At 46.5% G+C, this 17,313-nt stretch overlaps 1 protein-coding gene across 4 annotated transcripts in view; it reads right to left on the bottom strand.

The window, feature by feature from the left end:
- Gnptab (N-acetylglucosamine-1-phosphate transferase subunits alpha and beta) overlaps nt 1-17,313 on the bottom strand; it is a 75,478-nt gene that overhangs the window by 29,298 nt on the left and 28,867 nt on the right. For all 4 annotated transcript variants that reach the window (XM_076554577.1, XM_076554579.1, XM_006979847.4 and 1 more), the window contains 4 exons: nt 16,873-16,914; nt 14,584-14,789; nt 10,049-10,113; nt 9,585-9,719 (listed from right to left, as the gene is read on the bottom strand). In XM_076554577.1, coding sequence (XP_076410692.1) covers nt 9,585-9,719; nt 10,049-10,113; nt 14,584-14,789; nt 16,873-16,914 — 448 coding nt within the window. The remainder of the gene's footprint in view (nt 1-9,584; nt 9,720-10,048; nt 10,114-14,583; nt 14,790-16,872; nt 16,915-17,313) is intronic.

Genomic DNA, 17,313 nt, shown 5'->3' with positions numbered 1-17,313 from the left:
ACATCAAGAACTCAAGGGGTCAGTTCTCACTGCGGTCAACCCTGCCTCTGTGTGGGGCGGAACAGGAAGCAGTCACCGAGAGACATTCCCACCTGTCCCTGCAAGACTCTTTGTCCCTTTCTTCCCATTCACTGGTTCCCATAACACCTCTAAGGGCCCCCTAGAGTGAGGAAAACCACTGTTCAAGAATAAGTAAACAGTAATTTAATAGTATAATTTAATTTTAAACTTAAAGGGGAAATGTCTGCATCCTAATCTCTCAAAATTGTTATCTTGGAAATTATTTTGAAGCCTCTTAGACATTCTCAAGTTTACAGATTTTTAAGATACTTTAGGATAAATTTAAAATCCAGTTAAAGGACTGAGGTTAATACATCTCTGGCATGTACCAGCATATCCAAATGCAATCCTGAGCATCATTTATCATTAGTGATGGATTTATGCTAGCATTTCTTTTCCCCTTTTGTCTAGGTACTATCCATCGGGGAAGCTAATTGCACAGACTCTGTAAATAATGAAAATGCTACAATTACATCATGTTAAAAAACAGTGACACCAAACTGTCTTAGCATGTTTACACAGATGCTCTTTATTCGTGTTGGGACTGAGGAAGGAACCCAGAGCCTCATGTGTGCTAGGGAAGTGCTCTGCCACTCATACACCTCCATGCCTCTTTTACTTTTGATTTGGAGACAGGATCTCACTGAGGTGCCCCGGACAGGCCTTGAATTTGCAATCCTCCTAGCCCAGCCATCTGAGGCAGATTGCAAGTCTGTGTTACGTTTTAACTCGGTAATTGTAGCATTTTCACTATAATTTCCACCACTGACCAAGCATATAATGTGCACCAGACACTGCCTTGGGCAATTTCTGTCCCAGGGCTAAAGTGTAAACTCACACCTACCCTGCTCTAAGCCTGAGTGTCATACACCCAGGCTTGTGCTGCTGTGGCAGAGCTGGCCCGTCGGATGTAGAGATGATGAGAGCAGACACCTGTACTACAGGTGGAGCCTGGGACTAGAGATGCCACTGAGGCAGGCAGTTGGCAGGCTGGCTGGGATCATCCGGGGACCTGCTGGGCCGAGCTCCAGTGAAGTCAGAAGAGAAGTGACATTCTCTCCTCAGCTCTGTTCACTCCAGGAAGCAGCCCAGGGACCACCAGCCAGTAGCAGAGCAAGAAAACCATCCAGCCTGGCTGGAGAGGAAAGCAGGAGCCAGGCTGTCACCAGGTCCTGTGTGCATGTCACTGCACAGCTCCCACGGAGTCCCAAGCCACCACAGAGAAGCCCAGCTGACCACCCCTGAAAGGCTAGGGGTCTCCATTACGAGGCAAACAAAACACTTTTTTTTAAAAAAAAAAAAACAAAAAACCGTTAACCAGTAAATATAAAGGGCTGACAACAGAAGAAACCAGGCTAAGTATGTATACAGTCTAGTAGAGTGCTTGACCTTCATGTGTGAGGTTCTGGCTTCCAACCGAGCACCATCAATTTAAAAGAAAAGATGTTTTGGAGATGCTTAAGACAGCTGGAGAATTCTATTAAGAGAGCCAAAGATTCACAGCATTACTTTAAAATGGTATCTAATTTTAATTCATAATTTATTTATTTATTTTTAATTCATAATTTATATGGCCTTTTATTTGGTTAGAAGTGCACCAAGAAAATTGTTCTCAAATTAGATAATTTTTAAATTTTTATTTTATATATGTATTTTGTGGGTGGGAGGGACGTGAAGGCCACCGTGCAGGTGTGGAAATCAGAGGACGTCTTTCAGGAGTCTGTCTTCTCCTTCCAACATGTGGGTCCACATGACTGAATTTAGTCAGAAGATCTGGCAGCAAGCACCTTTACCCATGTCGACAGCCCATACATACAAGCAGCTGCCTAGGACTGGCTTCTAACTACATCATCAAGTGGGTGAGTTTGAGGCTAGGCTGGTCTACAGAGCGAGTTCCGGGACAGCCAGGCTGCTGTTATAGAAAAACCCTGTCTCAGAAAAACATTAAAAAAAAAAATTCAGAAATAGGTTCTCTCACAGTAACCACACAGTAGTTAACAGAGATAAGAGGCAAAGAACTTTAAAGGACAGATTTTTTTTTTCTGCCTAAGGGGCATGAAGTATCCTCTGCTGTCCACTAGGTGGCAACCCAACCCTGCAACGTTATTATTAGTACTGGCCGCTCTTCTGCTGGAAAAGGATCTGAGATGTGCCTCTATCCTGTGTGTATATATATACATATATATTTTGTGGCAAATGTCATCTATTGCTGGAGGTTGATTTCTGGTAGGTTGAACAGCCGTGGCTTCTGCTGAAGGATGGAGTTCTCAGCTAGAACTGCTCTTTTGCCACTACCTCTGCGGAGCTGGGACTCCAGGCCATTCTGTGTGCCACCATCTGGTTTGGGACCCAACCCCAGGCCTCCGATACGCTATGTTGGCATCCAACCCATGGAGCTACATCCTCAGCTTCGAAAATTTATGAACCACCCCTAAACATATTTCTACGAGAAAGTACAATTCTTAGCATTGATGACCAAAAAACCCAACCCAAACCAACCAACCAACCAACAACAACAAATCAACTGATTCTGAAGTATCAACTACGGCCAGAATGTAACTGTTTACAACCACATCAAAAGTATGAAATTTGCTTTCATCTTTGATAAATGCTAAAATTACATGTATACCGAAGAATTACTTGAAAATGAATTTCCTGGGCTGGAAAGACGTCTCAGGGGATAACGGCACCTGCTACCACGCACGCATGACACTGATTCCCAGGACCCACGTGGGGGACAGAACTGCCTCTTGTCCTGTGACCTTCACACATGCACACTGTGGCACTTACATACACACACACACAGACAATATAAAAATGTAAATAACAAAAAAATCTCCTCTGGTCTACAGAGCGAGATCCAGGAAAGGCACAAAGCTACACAGAGAAACCCTGTCTCAAAAACACCAAAAAAATAAAATAAAAAAAAATAAATAAATCTGCCGGGCGTTGGTGGCGCACGCCTTTAATCCCAGCACTTGGGAGGCAGAGGCAGGCGGATCTCTGTGAGTTCGAGGCCAGCCTGGGCTACCAAGTGAGTTCCAGGAAAGGCGCAAAGCTACACAGAGAAACCCTGTCTCGAAAAAACAAAACAAAACAAAAAAAAATAAATAAATAAATAAATAAATAAAAAATCCTTATAACTTATTATCAGCAAATGTGTATCTATTTCCTATATTTATATACCTAAAGTCATATAAAAAATTCTCAAGCCAAAGGGATTGGTGGTGGGAAGGTGAAGGAGGCTCTGATCCAGAGAACAGAGGTCTGGGTACCGCTAACCGTCCTGTGAGCACGTGTACTGGGGTAAGACTATCAGTACACAGGCAAGCCAACCTGCTCAAGGAGAACAGCAAATCCCAAAGAACGGCAGGGGCCCAGACAAACATCCCCGAGAACAACTCAGAAGGTGCAGTGTAAGTTGGTTTTAAACCTGGGTTGATTTTCATGTTATTAAGCAGACTTCGGGATAAAAACCCTTCCGCGACGACTAACTGGAGACAAGTCAGCACCTCTTAGGGACCTGGTAAGTCAGGGCTGCTAGGTTTTAAAACGTCCCGATGGCTGTTCCAAAGCTCAAGTTAGTTCCATAACCATTGCTTCCTCTGCTGACTATTCATTTTAGAAATCGAGCAAAAGGAAAGGCGTGCACTAAAAATCAAGTGAGGCGGGGTGGTGGTGGCACATGCCTTTAAGCCCAGCACTCGGGAGGCAGAGCCAGGTGGATCTCTGTGAGTTCAAGGCCAGCTGGTTTACAGAGCGAGATCCAGGACAGGCACCAAAAAACTACACAGAGAAACCCTGTCTCGAACCTCCCCCCACCCCCCCCCAAAAAAAATAAATAAATAAAAATCAAGTGAGTAAGATACTTTCATAGAGATCACTAAAGATGTGTTGGTAATAATATTATGTGGCCAAGTATTACGTGTCTAAGTATCCTTTATCTAAAATGCTTGGGATCAGAAGGGTTTTAGTGCTAGGAGTGGTTTTTTGTTGTTTGTTTTTGAGACAGAGTCTTACTATAAAGTTTTGGCCTGGAACTCGCTATGGAGACCAGGCTGGCCTCGAACTCACAGAGATCCACCTGCCTCTGCCTGCCGAGTGCTGGGATTAAAGGCATGCGTCACCACACCACTGTGTCTGTTTTGTTTCAGGCCTGGCATGGTTGCACACACCTTTAATCTTAGCCCTCAGGAAGCAGAGGTAGGTGGATCTTAAGTTTGGGGCTTAGCCTGGTCTAGATAGTGAGTTCTGGGTTAGCTAGGCCTACACAGTGAGACCCTCCCTGTCTCAAAAAGAAAAAAAATCCAAACATTTACATATACGTGTGACGAACTATTTGGGGGATAAAACTCAAGTCTAAACATGAAATTCGTGTGTCATATATACATAGCCTGAAGATAATACATTTTAAGTAATTCTGTACATAAAACAAAGTATCATATGAGGATATAGATATACCTACCTAATTTTACATTCGTGGTGTCATGTTGGTGCTCAGAGACTTTTGGATTTTAGAGCATTTTAGAGTTTGGATTTTCAGATGAGAGATGTTTAATTGGCAGCATAATTTTCGGTGACCTTAAACAGGTCCTGAGTAGAACTCTGAGGGGGTAGAATGCAGGTGAGTTGCTAAGGCCGTCACTACCTTGCCTGTACCATCCTTCCTAGCCAAGCAATGAGCTCATCTAGCCTTCGGTGAATTAGTACAGACAGTCTGCAGACCCCCCAGTGTCTGTGAACGACACAGACTCTTCCGGTTTCCCTCATGCACTGCTATTTTTTGTGTCTCTGTAAGCTAAGAAAGGGAGGATTTACTCTGGCTCGCCATTTGAAGGAAACGTCCCGTCCATCGTGGTGTGGAAAGAACTACGGCAGGAGATTGCCCGTTCACTTCACAGCCCACCAGGAGGCAGGGCCGGCATGTAAACTGGAGGCCTGCTCCCTAGGGACCCGCTTCATCCAGCTAAGACCCATCTCCCCAAAGCTCTACAACATTCAAAATAGTGTCAGCAGCAGCAGCAGCAGCAGCAGGAGGGACTTGGCTGTTCAAACACAGGGGCTTTTGGGGTACATTTCTATCCAAACCCGAAGAGGGCAACTCCGTAGCAGTCTACTTAATTAGTCACGCACTCCCCACAAACTCTCTAATTCCTGTGCTTCCAAACACAATTGAAATCCTTGAGGTCAGGGCACACATCCTCTCCTGCATGCCCGCCCACTCGGCAGCCGCCATCACTGAATTCTACTCACTGCCAGCATTTCCTTGTGAACCCTGGGACGATTTCCCACCTGCTCCTCACGTGACATAGAACAGAACAAAACCCAAACCTAATCTAAACGGAAAAGCCCCACCCTGGACGAAAATGTCTAGAAACAGAAAGGTTTAGAGTGAACTGAAGATAAGACACGGTGGAGAGAAATTCTGTGTGTGTCGCATCTAAAACTTTCACCGATAAAACTCGTAGGTAATTGATCAGATTAGAAGAGGAGTCACCTCAAGGTTTCTCAAAACAGAGAGCCTGAGAAAGGGTTGTTTGTTGTCTAGGATGAGAGTGGACAGAAGCGTTTGTAGGAAATCAAATCCATCAGCTTACAAACACATCCTCTCTTTAAACGAACAAAAAGCGTGTTTTCCTTTCAGCAGGGCACATAAAGGTGAAGGTGCATGCTCACAGCAACTCGGCGGAGCGGCACACTTCCACACCACGCGTGGTGCCTGCCGGTCTTCACAGCAGTGACAAGCTTTTCCCTTCAGTCACAAGGCCCGCATATGGGGAGTGCCCTTCAAGAGTGGTGCTCAGCCCCCCATGTGGAGGCACAGAGCGGTGCTCGGCACCCCCTCCTCCCTGCCCTGTGCAGGTGCAGAGGTGAAGAGAACAGTGATCTAAGATCCTTGTAGCCTCTGATGTCTGCTGGACACAGGCTGCCCTGTCTGAGTCGGGGACCACGGCCTCAGCGAAGACCTCCTGGAGGAGCGCAGGAGCATGCCGTGGTCCAGCTACCCGGGCCTCAGGTTCAGTGGCTTCCGATCTTCCCTCTCACGTGCTGCACGTGCCTCTAACGCAACACTCGACTCCGGTCCCCATCCCCACCCCCACTGCAGTCCATCACTTCCAGCGCACCTCACACATCCACCTCCTCTCTCGGTCTTCCTTCTCCCCCACAGCTTGACAACATAGGGTGTTGAGTATCTCTCAGATGTTTCTGGAACTTCTCCCATCACTGGCATCCCATAGCCAGAGGTCTTTCAACAGGAATACTTTGCAGGTCTAAACTAGTTTTCTAGCCTCCGGCTTTTTCCTGTCTAACATCGATCTACCACACCTGTGCCTCAGAATTACCAGACTGTCTTCCTGTCACAGCCTCCTTGCCTCCGGATAAGGTCCAGCCATCTTGCCTTCCCTAGCTCTGCATCTCTAACACACTATCTACTCCCCGGCCTCCAGTCCTTGCTTGGTTCAGGCTCTTCTCTCTGCACTCCCTTCCCAGCTGAAGAACAGCGGCTGGACATAAGCAGCTCTGCGCAGGGCCAGCAAACAGCAAAACCTGTCTTGGCTCCCGATGCACCTAAGGCCCAGGCATTCTGGGCACCTTCTACTACTATCTAGAAATGTCCCAAGTAAATGCTTTGTTTGGTTCCCTTGGTTCTCCCTAGCACACTCCCTGGAACGCCGGAGGTGTTTGATTAAATAATCCGGGTGGATTGAAACCCGTAATAGGAAACACTGTTCTCAGAGGATCCGTAATAGAGCCTATGGGAAGAGCTGAGGAACTGGGGGCTGGGAAATGGCTCCATGACAGCATGGAGATCTGAGTTCAGCTCCCCGGAACCCACGTTCAAGCTGGGCATGCCTACAGTTCCAGCACTTGGCAGGGGAAGGGAGGGAGACAGATTCCCTAGAGCTCTCTGGTCAGGCGGCCTGGCCAACTGGTGAGGATAAAGACTAGCTTAAAAATCAGGTGGGGAGTGACCAAGGAAGACGCCTGACATCAACCTCTGGCCTCCGTGTGCATCCACACACACACACACACACACACACACACACACACACACACTCACACACTCACACATATACACACACACCGGTATACACACCCACATACATACTCACACATATTCACATACACCAGTATACACACACACTCACATATACACACCCACACCTGTACAAAAACACACACTCAAAAAATATACACCCACACATATACACATATATGCACACACACACACAACACATACACCCACACCCATACACATATATATGCACACACACATATACTCACACATGTACACATGCACACACTCATGCAAACACACCATACATATACATTCACACATACATACCCACACCCATACTCTCACATAGACCGATATACATATACACGTACACATAAACATATACACATACCTGCATACATACACACACAAACACATACATACACACTCACACCCATGCATGTATATACACACTAGTATACACATACACTCTCATACACACACCTGTACACACACACCCATACACACACACTCACACATACACACTCTCACATAACACCCCCCCAACCCCCGCCACACACACTAATACATGTATACACATGCACTCACACAGCCACACCTATTCTCTCTGTCTCTCTCTCTCTCTCTCTCTCTCTCTCTCTGGAACAAGTATCACCCCCCTCAACACACAGATTTGAAGAACTGAACTCCAACACCACACCTGCTCTTCCTGCTTCTCCATTTCTCAGGCGGCTCAGGTCACCACTGCACTTTACATGCTCCACCTCCACACGCCACAGGCCAGGCCACCCAAGAACGGCCTGCAGAGGCCCGCCACCTCTGTCAGGCCACACCTGTCACCAGCAGCACATCCAAGGCCGTCCATCAGCGCCGAGGAGCAGTTGTGGCAGAGCGGAACGGGAAATGTCACACAAAGGCGGACGATGGAGAAGCAGAAGGAATCCCTAACTGCTTTTTAAATTTTGATTAACGTGGGCTTCCGGAAATAGAATAAAGTCATCCTTCCCACACAAGGGAGATGAGCTGATAACAGTGAATAGTGGAAAGTGCAAACGTGCAGGAGTCTGTAACTCTGGGACCAGCAACTAAAATGTCAAGACGCCAAATAAACTTTGGCTGAAACGGAAGCTCATCTATGGTTTTAACTGCTCAAATCAGGAGTGAAAGTGCCTCAGGGGAAGGAGATGTGGTGTCTAGTTTAGAGTCACTACAGATCAACCACAAAGTCAGCCCAAAGAGATCGAGTGCTGTCCCATTCCACACAAGTACCGTATGCACACTAACCAATCGCACTTCTGGAATTCCTCCCCTATTTCAAAGTACAATGAAGGAAAGCTCCAGGGGTGGCTGAGCACAGGGGTGCCGCAGAGACCGGAAGATTGTAGGTTTGGGGACAGCCCAGTCTACACAGCAAGTTGGGGGCCAGACAGAATTACATAGCGAGACCTGTCCCAGACAAAAACAAGAGGAAGAGGAGAAACAGAAAGACAGAGCCAGCGAGCTTTGCGGGAGGGGAGGACCCACGAAACAAAGAAAAAGCAGACGTCATCCGCTTCATGGTTTTCTTCTAAACATAACACCAAGCATTTAACCTGTGAGGCCTAGCGAACGAGGAGAAAGAAGTGTGTTAAAGGGAACTTGGAGTGACTAACACAAGAACGGAGTAAGAACTCCCTTCCTCCCTCCCCGTGACCCCCACTTCTCCATCCCCCACAAACCTAAACAGCACACTAAGAGGAAGTGGGAACCAAACAAGCTGGACCTAGCGGCAGGATTTCACAAACCCAAGAAGCAGGTCCCTACAGTTCCAGAGGCTCGGACTCCACACCCTCTCCACTAAGAGACGCTTGTGTTGACCACCTGGAATCTGATACAGTAGCGTGACCTAAGTAAGGTCGACTAGAAAACACACATGGATTGTGTCCTGAATCTATGCATGGTCAGAAAAAGGCCGGTTGGGGCTGAAGGGTAAGAAATATACACAATCCTAAACACATCAATGCCTGGGTTTGCTATGAATGAATCAGAGTTTCACATGATCAAATATTATAAATGTCTGAAGTATAACCCTTTTATGAATGAAAACATTTATAAATATGCCCATTGGAGTTCTCACTGCTTTTATGACTCTTTCCAACACACACACACACACACACACACACTCCATGCAATGTAAAAAAAAATAACAATAAATTATAAAAGTAGTAATTTCAGAGCTGGGTTTGGAGGCACAAATCTGGAGTACCAGCACCTGAGTGGCTGAGGCAGGGGGATTGCTACAATTTCAAAACCAATCTGGCTGTAGAGTAAGGCCTAGTCTCAAAAGAGCAAGGAATGAGGACCTTCTGTGCAGATTTGCTTTTCTGACAGTGGGCTGTGACAGGTCAGAGTTCATCTTTGCCTGGGCTATCCTTGGAACAAAATGCCACACGGGTCAAGAGAGAAGGGTCACGCGTGAGGTGAGACAAGATGAACCGCGCTGGTGGATCTTTTCTGCTCTTACCAGTTTGATTTTAGAAGAAAGGTTTTCCGGCAGTTTAGTCTTCAGCTGACTTGTCTCCTTGAACGTCGGCGGGAATCCACTCAGGAAGGCCAAGTCTTGCATCAGCACTAAGCCCGGGACTTCTTTGTCTGTCGTCTGAAATCAGAGGAGAGGACTAAACTCGCCTTCCGTCTCGAAGCTGGTGCGCCTCCATGCCTCCACTGTGTCCTGGGAGCTTCAGATGACATGCCACCTTAGTGGGCACTCAGGGGCACCAGGAGGCTAGCCTCAGAGGAAAGGCTCTCTTAAGGAGCACAGCGCGGTGGCTCAGGACCGCAATCCCAGAATTCCCAAGGGGAGGCAGGAAGATTGCCAAGTTGATGGCCAGATGGGACGACACAGCAAGACCTAAGGAAGACAGCTTTGGTACTCATGCTTTTATTCCAGTCGAATGCAAAAGCACAGTCAGATTCACAATGACATACCAAGTAGGCTCTCCAGACTGTCTGTCTGCTGCTTCCCTTCAACAGTCCGGCATGGGCATCCTCCACTACAACAGACAATGCAAGAAACAAGCACACGTTTAACAAATGCTTTCCTGACTCCTGGCAGAACACTATACAGAGCGTTTTGGGGAGCTACTAAAATAGCACAATACACGGTTTCCAAAAAAGTCACCGGAGATGATAAAATTAGCACATTCGACAAGGGAGGCGCACTGTAAAGCAGTGTATAACTGAACACTAAATTCTGCGCTGCCAAGAGATCTGTGCAGGCAGCAGCAACATGGAGGGCTTTGTGGAGACAAACTTAAGCTGGACTGAAAGGAAGACAGGGTGGGATGACAGAAAAAAAAAATCACAGCTGTAACAGCAAACCTGGGCGAGAAAACAAAACAAAACACTGTCTGACTACATGAAAACCCCTGGAATGTGTCATTAATGTCAAATAAGAGGAGCCAGACAAGGGGAGGGGGCGTGACCAACAGGAGAGGTGTTTATATGAAAGCAAGCAGCTGCCGGGTAGCCAGTGTTCCCTGAAGAAGCAACTTCCTCAGAGCTGGCGATGGGGGCCACACAAAAGGGTAGAAGCGGCCACTGAAGGTGCTGCCGACATCCAGGACGGAGGGCACCAGGAGACACTCAGCGTGCCGGCTCCGATCTGGATCTTCCAGAGGGACAAAGGAGGCAGGTCCTACAATGTTACAGTCTGAGGAGATGGACAGCAACCCTGGGCCAGCGGCTCAAGCCGGTAACAACAGAGCCCCAGCTGAGTGGGAAGCCCCTGCTTAGGGTGCCCAAGGCCCGGGGAACGCTGCAGGGAAGGAAGTTTGGAAACAGTCTAACAGAAGGCCCTATAAATCTCAACACTCACGAAGTTGATGCAAGACGACTGTCATGAGTTCAAAGCTGGCCTGTGCACAGTGGATGCTGGACCAGCCAGGGCCATACACAGTACAGTGTCCTATCTCAAAAGACCACCACCACCAGCAGCAGCAATGACCACCCCACCTCTCAAAGCAGCAGCGTGACCGTGACTTCAAAACACATGTATCGGGTAACTGTCTCCACAGATAGAGGGGACAATATGCTGGTAAACTGGAGAATTCTAACAGGTCTGGTATGTGTGATATAACATGCATGTAATCTCATCGAAGTCTTCACAACATTCTCCCGCCACCTTCATGTTTATGAGACAGAGAGAATGACTACTTAACAGGGGAGATTATGACCTAACACATTCTGACCCAAGGGTGTGAATTACACAGCTGTAGCCAACCTGGAAGATTGCTTGAGAAGTTTGCCATGGCCCTTGTCTCCACCATGAACCCCACACCAAAGTTTTGAAACAAACAGGAAGCATGTTTGCGAACCGTGTAGACAAAGCTGACAGCGATGTCGTATCCCAGCTAACCGACTAAGGACTCTCCACGCTTTTGGCCACTTAGAACAGAGCATCGAATGCAGTACAATATCGTCTTCTACAAACAAAGGTAGAATCCGTAACCGGGCACCACAAGCCAATTCTACAAACAACCACCACAAGAGGTGTTCACCCAGAAACCGCGCTGGGCTGACCTTCAAAAGAGGCAGAAGCCAAACACATCTCACTTTCCGCTTTAGTTCCGGGCCACCTTCACTGTTGCCTGGATTACGACAATTTTTGTGCCCGCTCAGCTTGCTCTCCCTACAACACAGCAAACTGATCTGTACGGAACACAAGTCAGGCTGTCGCTCCGATGACTCCCCCGGTGCACTATGGGTTAAAGACTCTGGCTTCAGTGTGGCTACCATGACCTGCTCCCTCCCAATTCCCTAGTCTTGTCTTGGCCTCCTTCCTCTTGTTCCCTTTCTTCCACTCACTCTGGCCTCCTGCTCCTCAGTCATAGCAGCTGCATGCCTGACGCCGGGCCTTTGCACTGGCCTCTCTAACTCCCCGACAATTCTTTCTGCGGCCATTCACGTTGCTCATAGCCCCCTTCACGGAGCCTGTTCCTCCCACTCAATTTAGGATGTTCCTGACTAGCCTTTCCTTTCCCACGCCCTTATTCGGTTTTTCTCCATAGCATTCTTTTCTACAAAGTATATAATTTACCTACTTGCTAATTATTTGCCGATTCAGGGTAGAGAACACGGCACCTGTTCATTCGCTCTATCTGTCACCAAGGACAGGACCTGCACACTGTTAAGTGGACAGGCCTGCTTCCCCTGCAGAGCAAGCCACAGGGAGTACAAAGGTCACGACCGCCTCACGCATTAAAAAAGAATTTTTTTTTAAAATGCTGAGGCTCATACACAGGGTGCATGCTACAAGGACTCTACCCAAGCTAGACCCAGAGCCCAGTGAACATACTGTGAAAGCACCCTGGCAACAACCACCTAAAACCCAGAAGAGATCAAGAATGAAAGGAACACCCCCCATGGGGAAGGGGTTACATCCCCTCTCTATGTCCACTAGAAACACATCTGTGTATACAAATACGAGAAAGCTATTTGCCGTTTTTTCTGAAGGCCCCTTTAGTTCGGAGGTAACGTGAACTGCCCTACCCAGGTATCATTTCTTGTAAATCAAAGGTGTTAAGCGTGACTGGAAAAGCCACTTTGCTTTGGAGTCTTGGGACCAGGCTGCAGGGCTGGGCTAGGTGATGGCTAACCAAGCCTCTCATTTGAGGGGAAGAGGCTTGTATTCAGAAAGCCCACACGTTCCCTCCACCTAAAAATAACGTCAGGACTAGGAGCAGCATTATGGCAGTCTCCATGATATAAACCGGTGTATGGCCAAGTTTTCTCTCCATCAGGAAGTTACACAAGACACCATGAATTCCTGGGCAACTGAAGATAAATTCTGAGTTATCTTACACTTACGATGGAGCTGCAGAAGCCAAGATAAAAGCATTGTGAATGGCCCAGTCCTCCCACGGAGGAGATGGATGGGGAAGACCAGGAGATGGCTAAGAAGAGGCTGAGGCAGGAGCCAGGGCCCACCGCCTGCACAGTGACCAATGGCAGCGAAGTATAATAAAAGATAAACAGGGAAGAGAAATAAGGGGACAGCCAAGCAGAACCTGCAACACCAGGAACAGGAAGGAGCTTACACCCATATGAAAAGCAAATACATACTACTGAAGTATACAGTCTTCTAAGAGGCAGTGAACCAATGAGGTGAAGATTTTCAGATTTATTTGCTAGTTCACGCTAGGTAGAGAACTTTACAGACAGACAGAGGACCTCGGTGTCTGTTACAGGAGTCTGTGAAGGAAATGAAGTGAACAGGGGAGGAACCAAAGAACTGTCGGCAAAATAAAAGCAAGAGATAGGATGAGGTTAGTTATCTGAGAAGAGAGACCAGAGCTAGGACACACACTAGGACACACGCGTGGCCTCGGCGGTCATCTCCCAGCCCAGGGACGAAGCAGCTTCACACCAGGAACTAATTACATGAGCTGCTGAGCCATCCATTGTCTTAGAGACAGCAGATGGCGTTCTGCAGGCCGGGAAGGGCAGGTCCAACACAGCTGGTTCTAGGAGGAAGTCAGGGTCATCTTGTCAACTTCCCAGGGGAGGGCTGGAGACTGCGGTATTAAAAAGGGTGCTAACTCTACTCATGAAGGCTTAGCCTTCACGCCCTGACTATCTACCATTGGGAGTTCAGATTTCACTGTGTGAAGCAGAAGGAAGAGAAGCCATTTCTGAATAGGGAGCAGGAACGCTCTGGTATATTCTGCCCAAACTGCAGAACACAATCTCATCGAGTTATATAGTGAAAAATAAAACATCAAGAAACCAAAATAACAACAAAAAACAGGCTCCAGATGACTGTGAGCCAGGAAGTACTTTCTGTGTACCAGACTGAAGGTCCTCATAGGGTATTCAGAACATGGGCTATGGTGTGTCTCATGTGTCTCATGAAGGAAATGCTTTGCAGTCCTTTCCTGAGATGACAGATGGCTTACAACGCAATACAGTAATGGCTCTTTGGACATTTTTAGGTTATAGGACAGTTCTTAAAAACTGAATCACTTGTTTCATTCAGAATCCTATTCATGACAACATGGTTTAAATACACACTCAGGGAGCTGGGCATGGTAGCACACACCTTTGATCTCAGCACTCAGGAGGCAGAGGCGGGTGGACCTCAGAGTCTGAGGTCAATCTGGTCTACATAGTGCATTCTAGGATAGCCAGGGCTACATAATAGAGACCCTGCCCCCAACAGTGAAACCTCCAATAATAATAATAATAATAATAATAATAATAATAATAATAATAATAATAATTACACACAGGGGCTGGAGAGATGACTTAGCAGTCAAGAGCACTTGTTGCTCCAGCAGAGGACCTGGGTTCAATAGCCAGGACACACATGACAGCTCACAACTCTCTACAGCTCCAGTTCCAGGGGATCTGGCATCCTCTTCCGGCCTCTAGGCATGAGGTGTACAGACAGACAGACATGCAGACAAACACTCAACACACAAAATAATGGATAAATCTTTCAAAAAACAGGAAAAAAATCTTACCCTCCTTAGCACTGTCAAAAACAACAACTGACACATTAGTGGAAGGATTTTTTGGTTTTGCAACATTGAACATGTCGCTGGCAGCTTGAAAAGACGGATACAGAGCTGGCAGGTCTTTCAGGGTGCTGTTGGCTGGCAAGGGTGGGTCCAGAACAAGCATGGGCACCTTGATGCAGTGCGTCAGCAGACACTCCAACTGCTTCTCACTGCGGAGACAAACAACATGTCAGCAGCGTCGGCAGGGCAACGCTGTGGCCACCACTGAACGAGGAGCAGCGGTTCGAATCCTGTAACCTCCACAACGTTTCATACATCAGTGCCTCTCAGGAACGTTCAACTTCTTTGTTAGGAAGTGTGGCATAAAAATAACAAGACACATGGTAAAGACACAGTTTTCAAACTTCTATTAATTGTAAGAGTCGAGTGTGATGTCTCATACTTGAAGGAAGAGCAAAGGGGGTCAACTATGAATTCTAGGCCAGTGAAATCATGTCTGGGGGGGAGGGGGAACAAAAAATTAAGTAAGCTTGTCACCAAAATTTGCTAACTTAAAAATCCATAAGAAATTAAGCACTTCAGTACTACCATTAATATATGTGCGCGCACATGCGTGCACGTGTGTGTGTGTGTGTGTGTGTGTGTGTGTATACATACAAATTATATATATATATATGTGTGTATATTTGTAAGTCCACTGAAGCCCCTTGTTGGCTAGTGTATTTGGACAGAGATTTTGGCTAACAGTATCACGTTGCTGGAAACAATTTACCCACCCTGGTTAGAACAATGAGCTACATTGGACATCACACTGATACAAGCAACAGCCAAGTGTAGTGTGGTTTTAATGTGAACATGTAGGAGACTTTCTATCTAAATCAAAGAAACGCCTTTAAAAATTACCTGAATAGACGCAATAGACACCTAACATGGCTAGAAAGCTCACGAAGTGGGAACCATAACTAACTAGTACAATGATGCTCAACCGTCTTAGCTAATAATCAAAGAAATGCAGAAGGAAGCAACCTTCACCCCATTTGCTGTTATCTTAGCAGCCCTCAAAAACGGTGAGTCCATCTTAATTCAAGCACTGTAAATCTGTCCCTCTCGTAGCTCGTTAGGGAAGCAATGTGGCACTCTATACACACTATCTACTTATAACACATATACTTACAACATGCCTGCCCAGTATACTGAGAGGTACGAAGCATGAAAATAATGCATCGACATAGGAATGAAAAAGCAGGACACCTTAGGCCATAAACTAGGACTGACAGTTGTGAGCTGAGTGTAGCTGTACATTCCTACAATCCCAGGAGGAGCAGGGGTTCAAGGCTATTCTCAGCTACACGGTGAGTGCGAAGGCTAGCCTGGGCTATATGAGAGCTTCTTTCAAAAAATTAAAACAAAGGCGCCAGAAGACTGTTGAGGAACGAGGCCCAGGATCATCTCCACCAACAATCTCTTGAATTTTGTCTCAGTGGAAAGAAGCAGTTAAACGTTTCCGTTTGTCAGCAGGAGCTGTTTTAAGGACTCAGCCGAGCCAAGCATGGGTGAAACCAATATACCTAACAAGACAGATATAACCTGGTTCTTGCCATTGGGCTAAATCCCCTTCCCAGTCCTTAAGTATATACAACCTGACAGCTTCCAAAGATAAGGAGAGATTAGAAATGGACACATAAATGATGGGCATCAATTTTGTAGTCAAAACACAGGGTATAATTAGTTTGAAGAGGCCAAGGGAACAATGCTCCAAGACGGATAAATGAGTACCCTAGCCCTGCCAGAAGCAAGCAGGGTTTGGTTGGCCAGAGCACAAACGGCCGAGTTCTCAGTCACTCACGCTCTTCAGCACCGTAAATTCTCTCTAATGGATGCACTTAACTGGGGTGTCAGAAACAGCAGGCGAGGGGCTGAATATGAGCAGCAGCTTACATACAAAACACAACAGTTAGTTGGGGGCTGGAGAGACGGCTCAGAGGTTAAGAGCACTGACTGCTCTTCCAGAGGCCCCGAGTTCAATTCCCAGCAACCATATGGTGGCTCACAACCATCTATAATGAGATCTGGTGCCCTCTTCTGGTGTGCAGACATACATACAAACAGAACACTGTACACATAATAAATAAATAAATAAATAAATAAATAAATAAATAAATAAATAAATAAATAAATAAATGAATAAATCTTTAAAAAAAAAACAAAACAGTTAAGTGCACACAACTGATGATCCAGACACTTCATTGCAGCCCTTCAAGCTTTACTCTGAGAAGAAAGCAAAATGCTTACCTCTTCTTTGTTGGTTCTGTTGTGTTCTTCCCAAGGATTTCCCTAATGAAAAGCAAACACAGCTTGTTACATATGCATGCATCAAGCGGCGCTGGCCACAAATGTGAACAGGGAGAGTTTACGATGTTGCCTTTCTTGGCGACTTCACTGGAGACAGTTTGCTAATAGGGAGTGTTACAATGCTTATGGCACTGAAAATGTAAACAAACCATATGTTCTGATGAAATGCTATCAGAAACCCTGAACCGCCAAAGGTAACCAATAAAATTCACTTAAAATACCATCTTATTTTCCTTATAAAACATGGAATGTGGCTGCTAGTCATTTTAGGCAGTCTCAAAGGCCATGACAGGGAGAAGTCATTGCAGTGTGTGGTGGAAATGACCTGCAACTGTGTATTGGTGACATTTAAAAAGAAATACGTGGGGAAGCTCTCAGCAA

Source organism: Peromyscus maniculatus, chromosome 18, assembly GCF_049852395.1.
Source record: "Peromyscus maniculatus bairdii isolate BWxNUB_F1_BW_parent chromosome 18, HU_Pman_BW_mat_3.1, whole genome shotgun sequence".
NCBI lineage: Eukaryota > Metazoa > Chordata > Mammalia > Rodentia > Cricetidae > Peromyscus > Peromyscus maniculatus.
The sequence above is the reverse complement of the archived record's forward strand: the minus strand, read 5'-3'. Positions and strand labels throughout refer to the sequence as shown.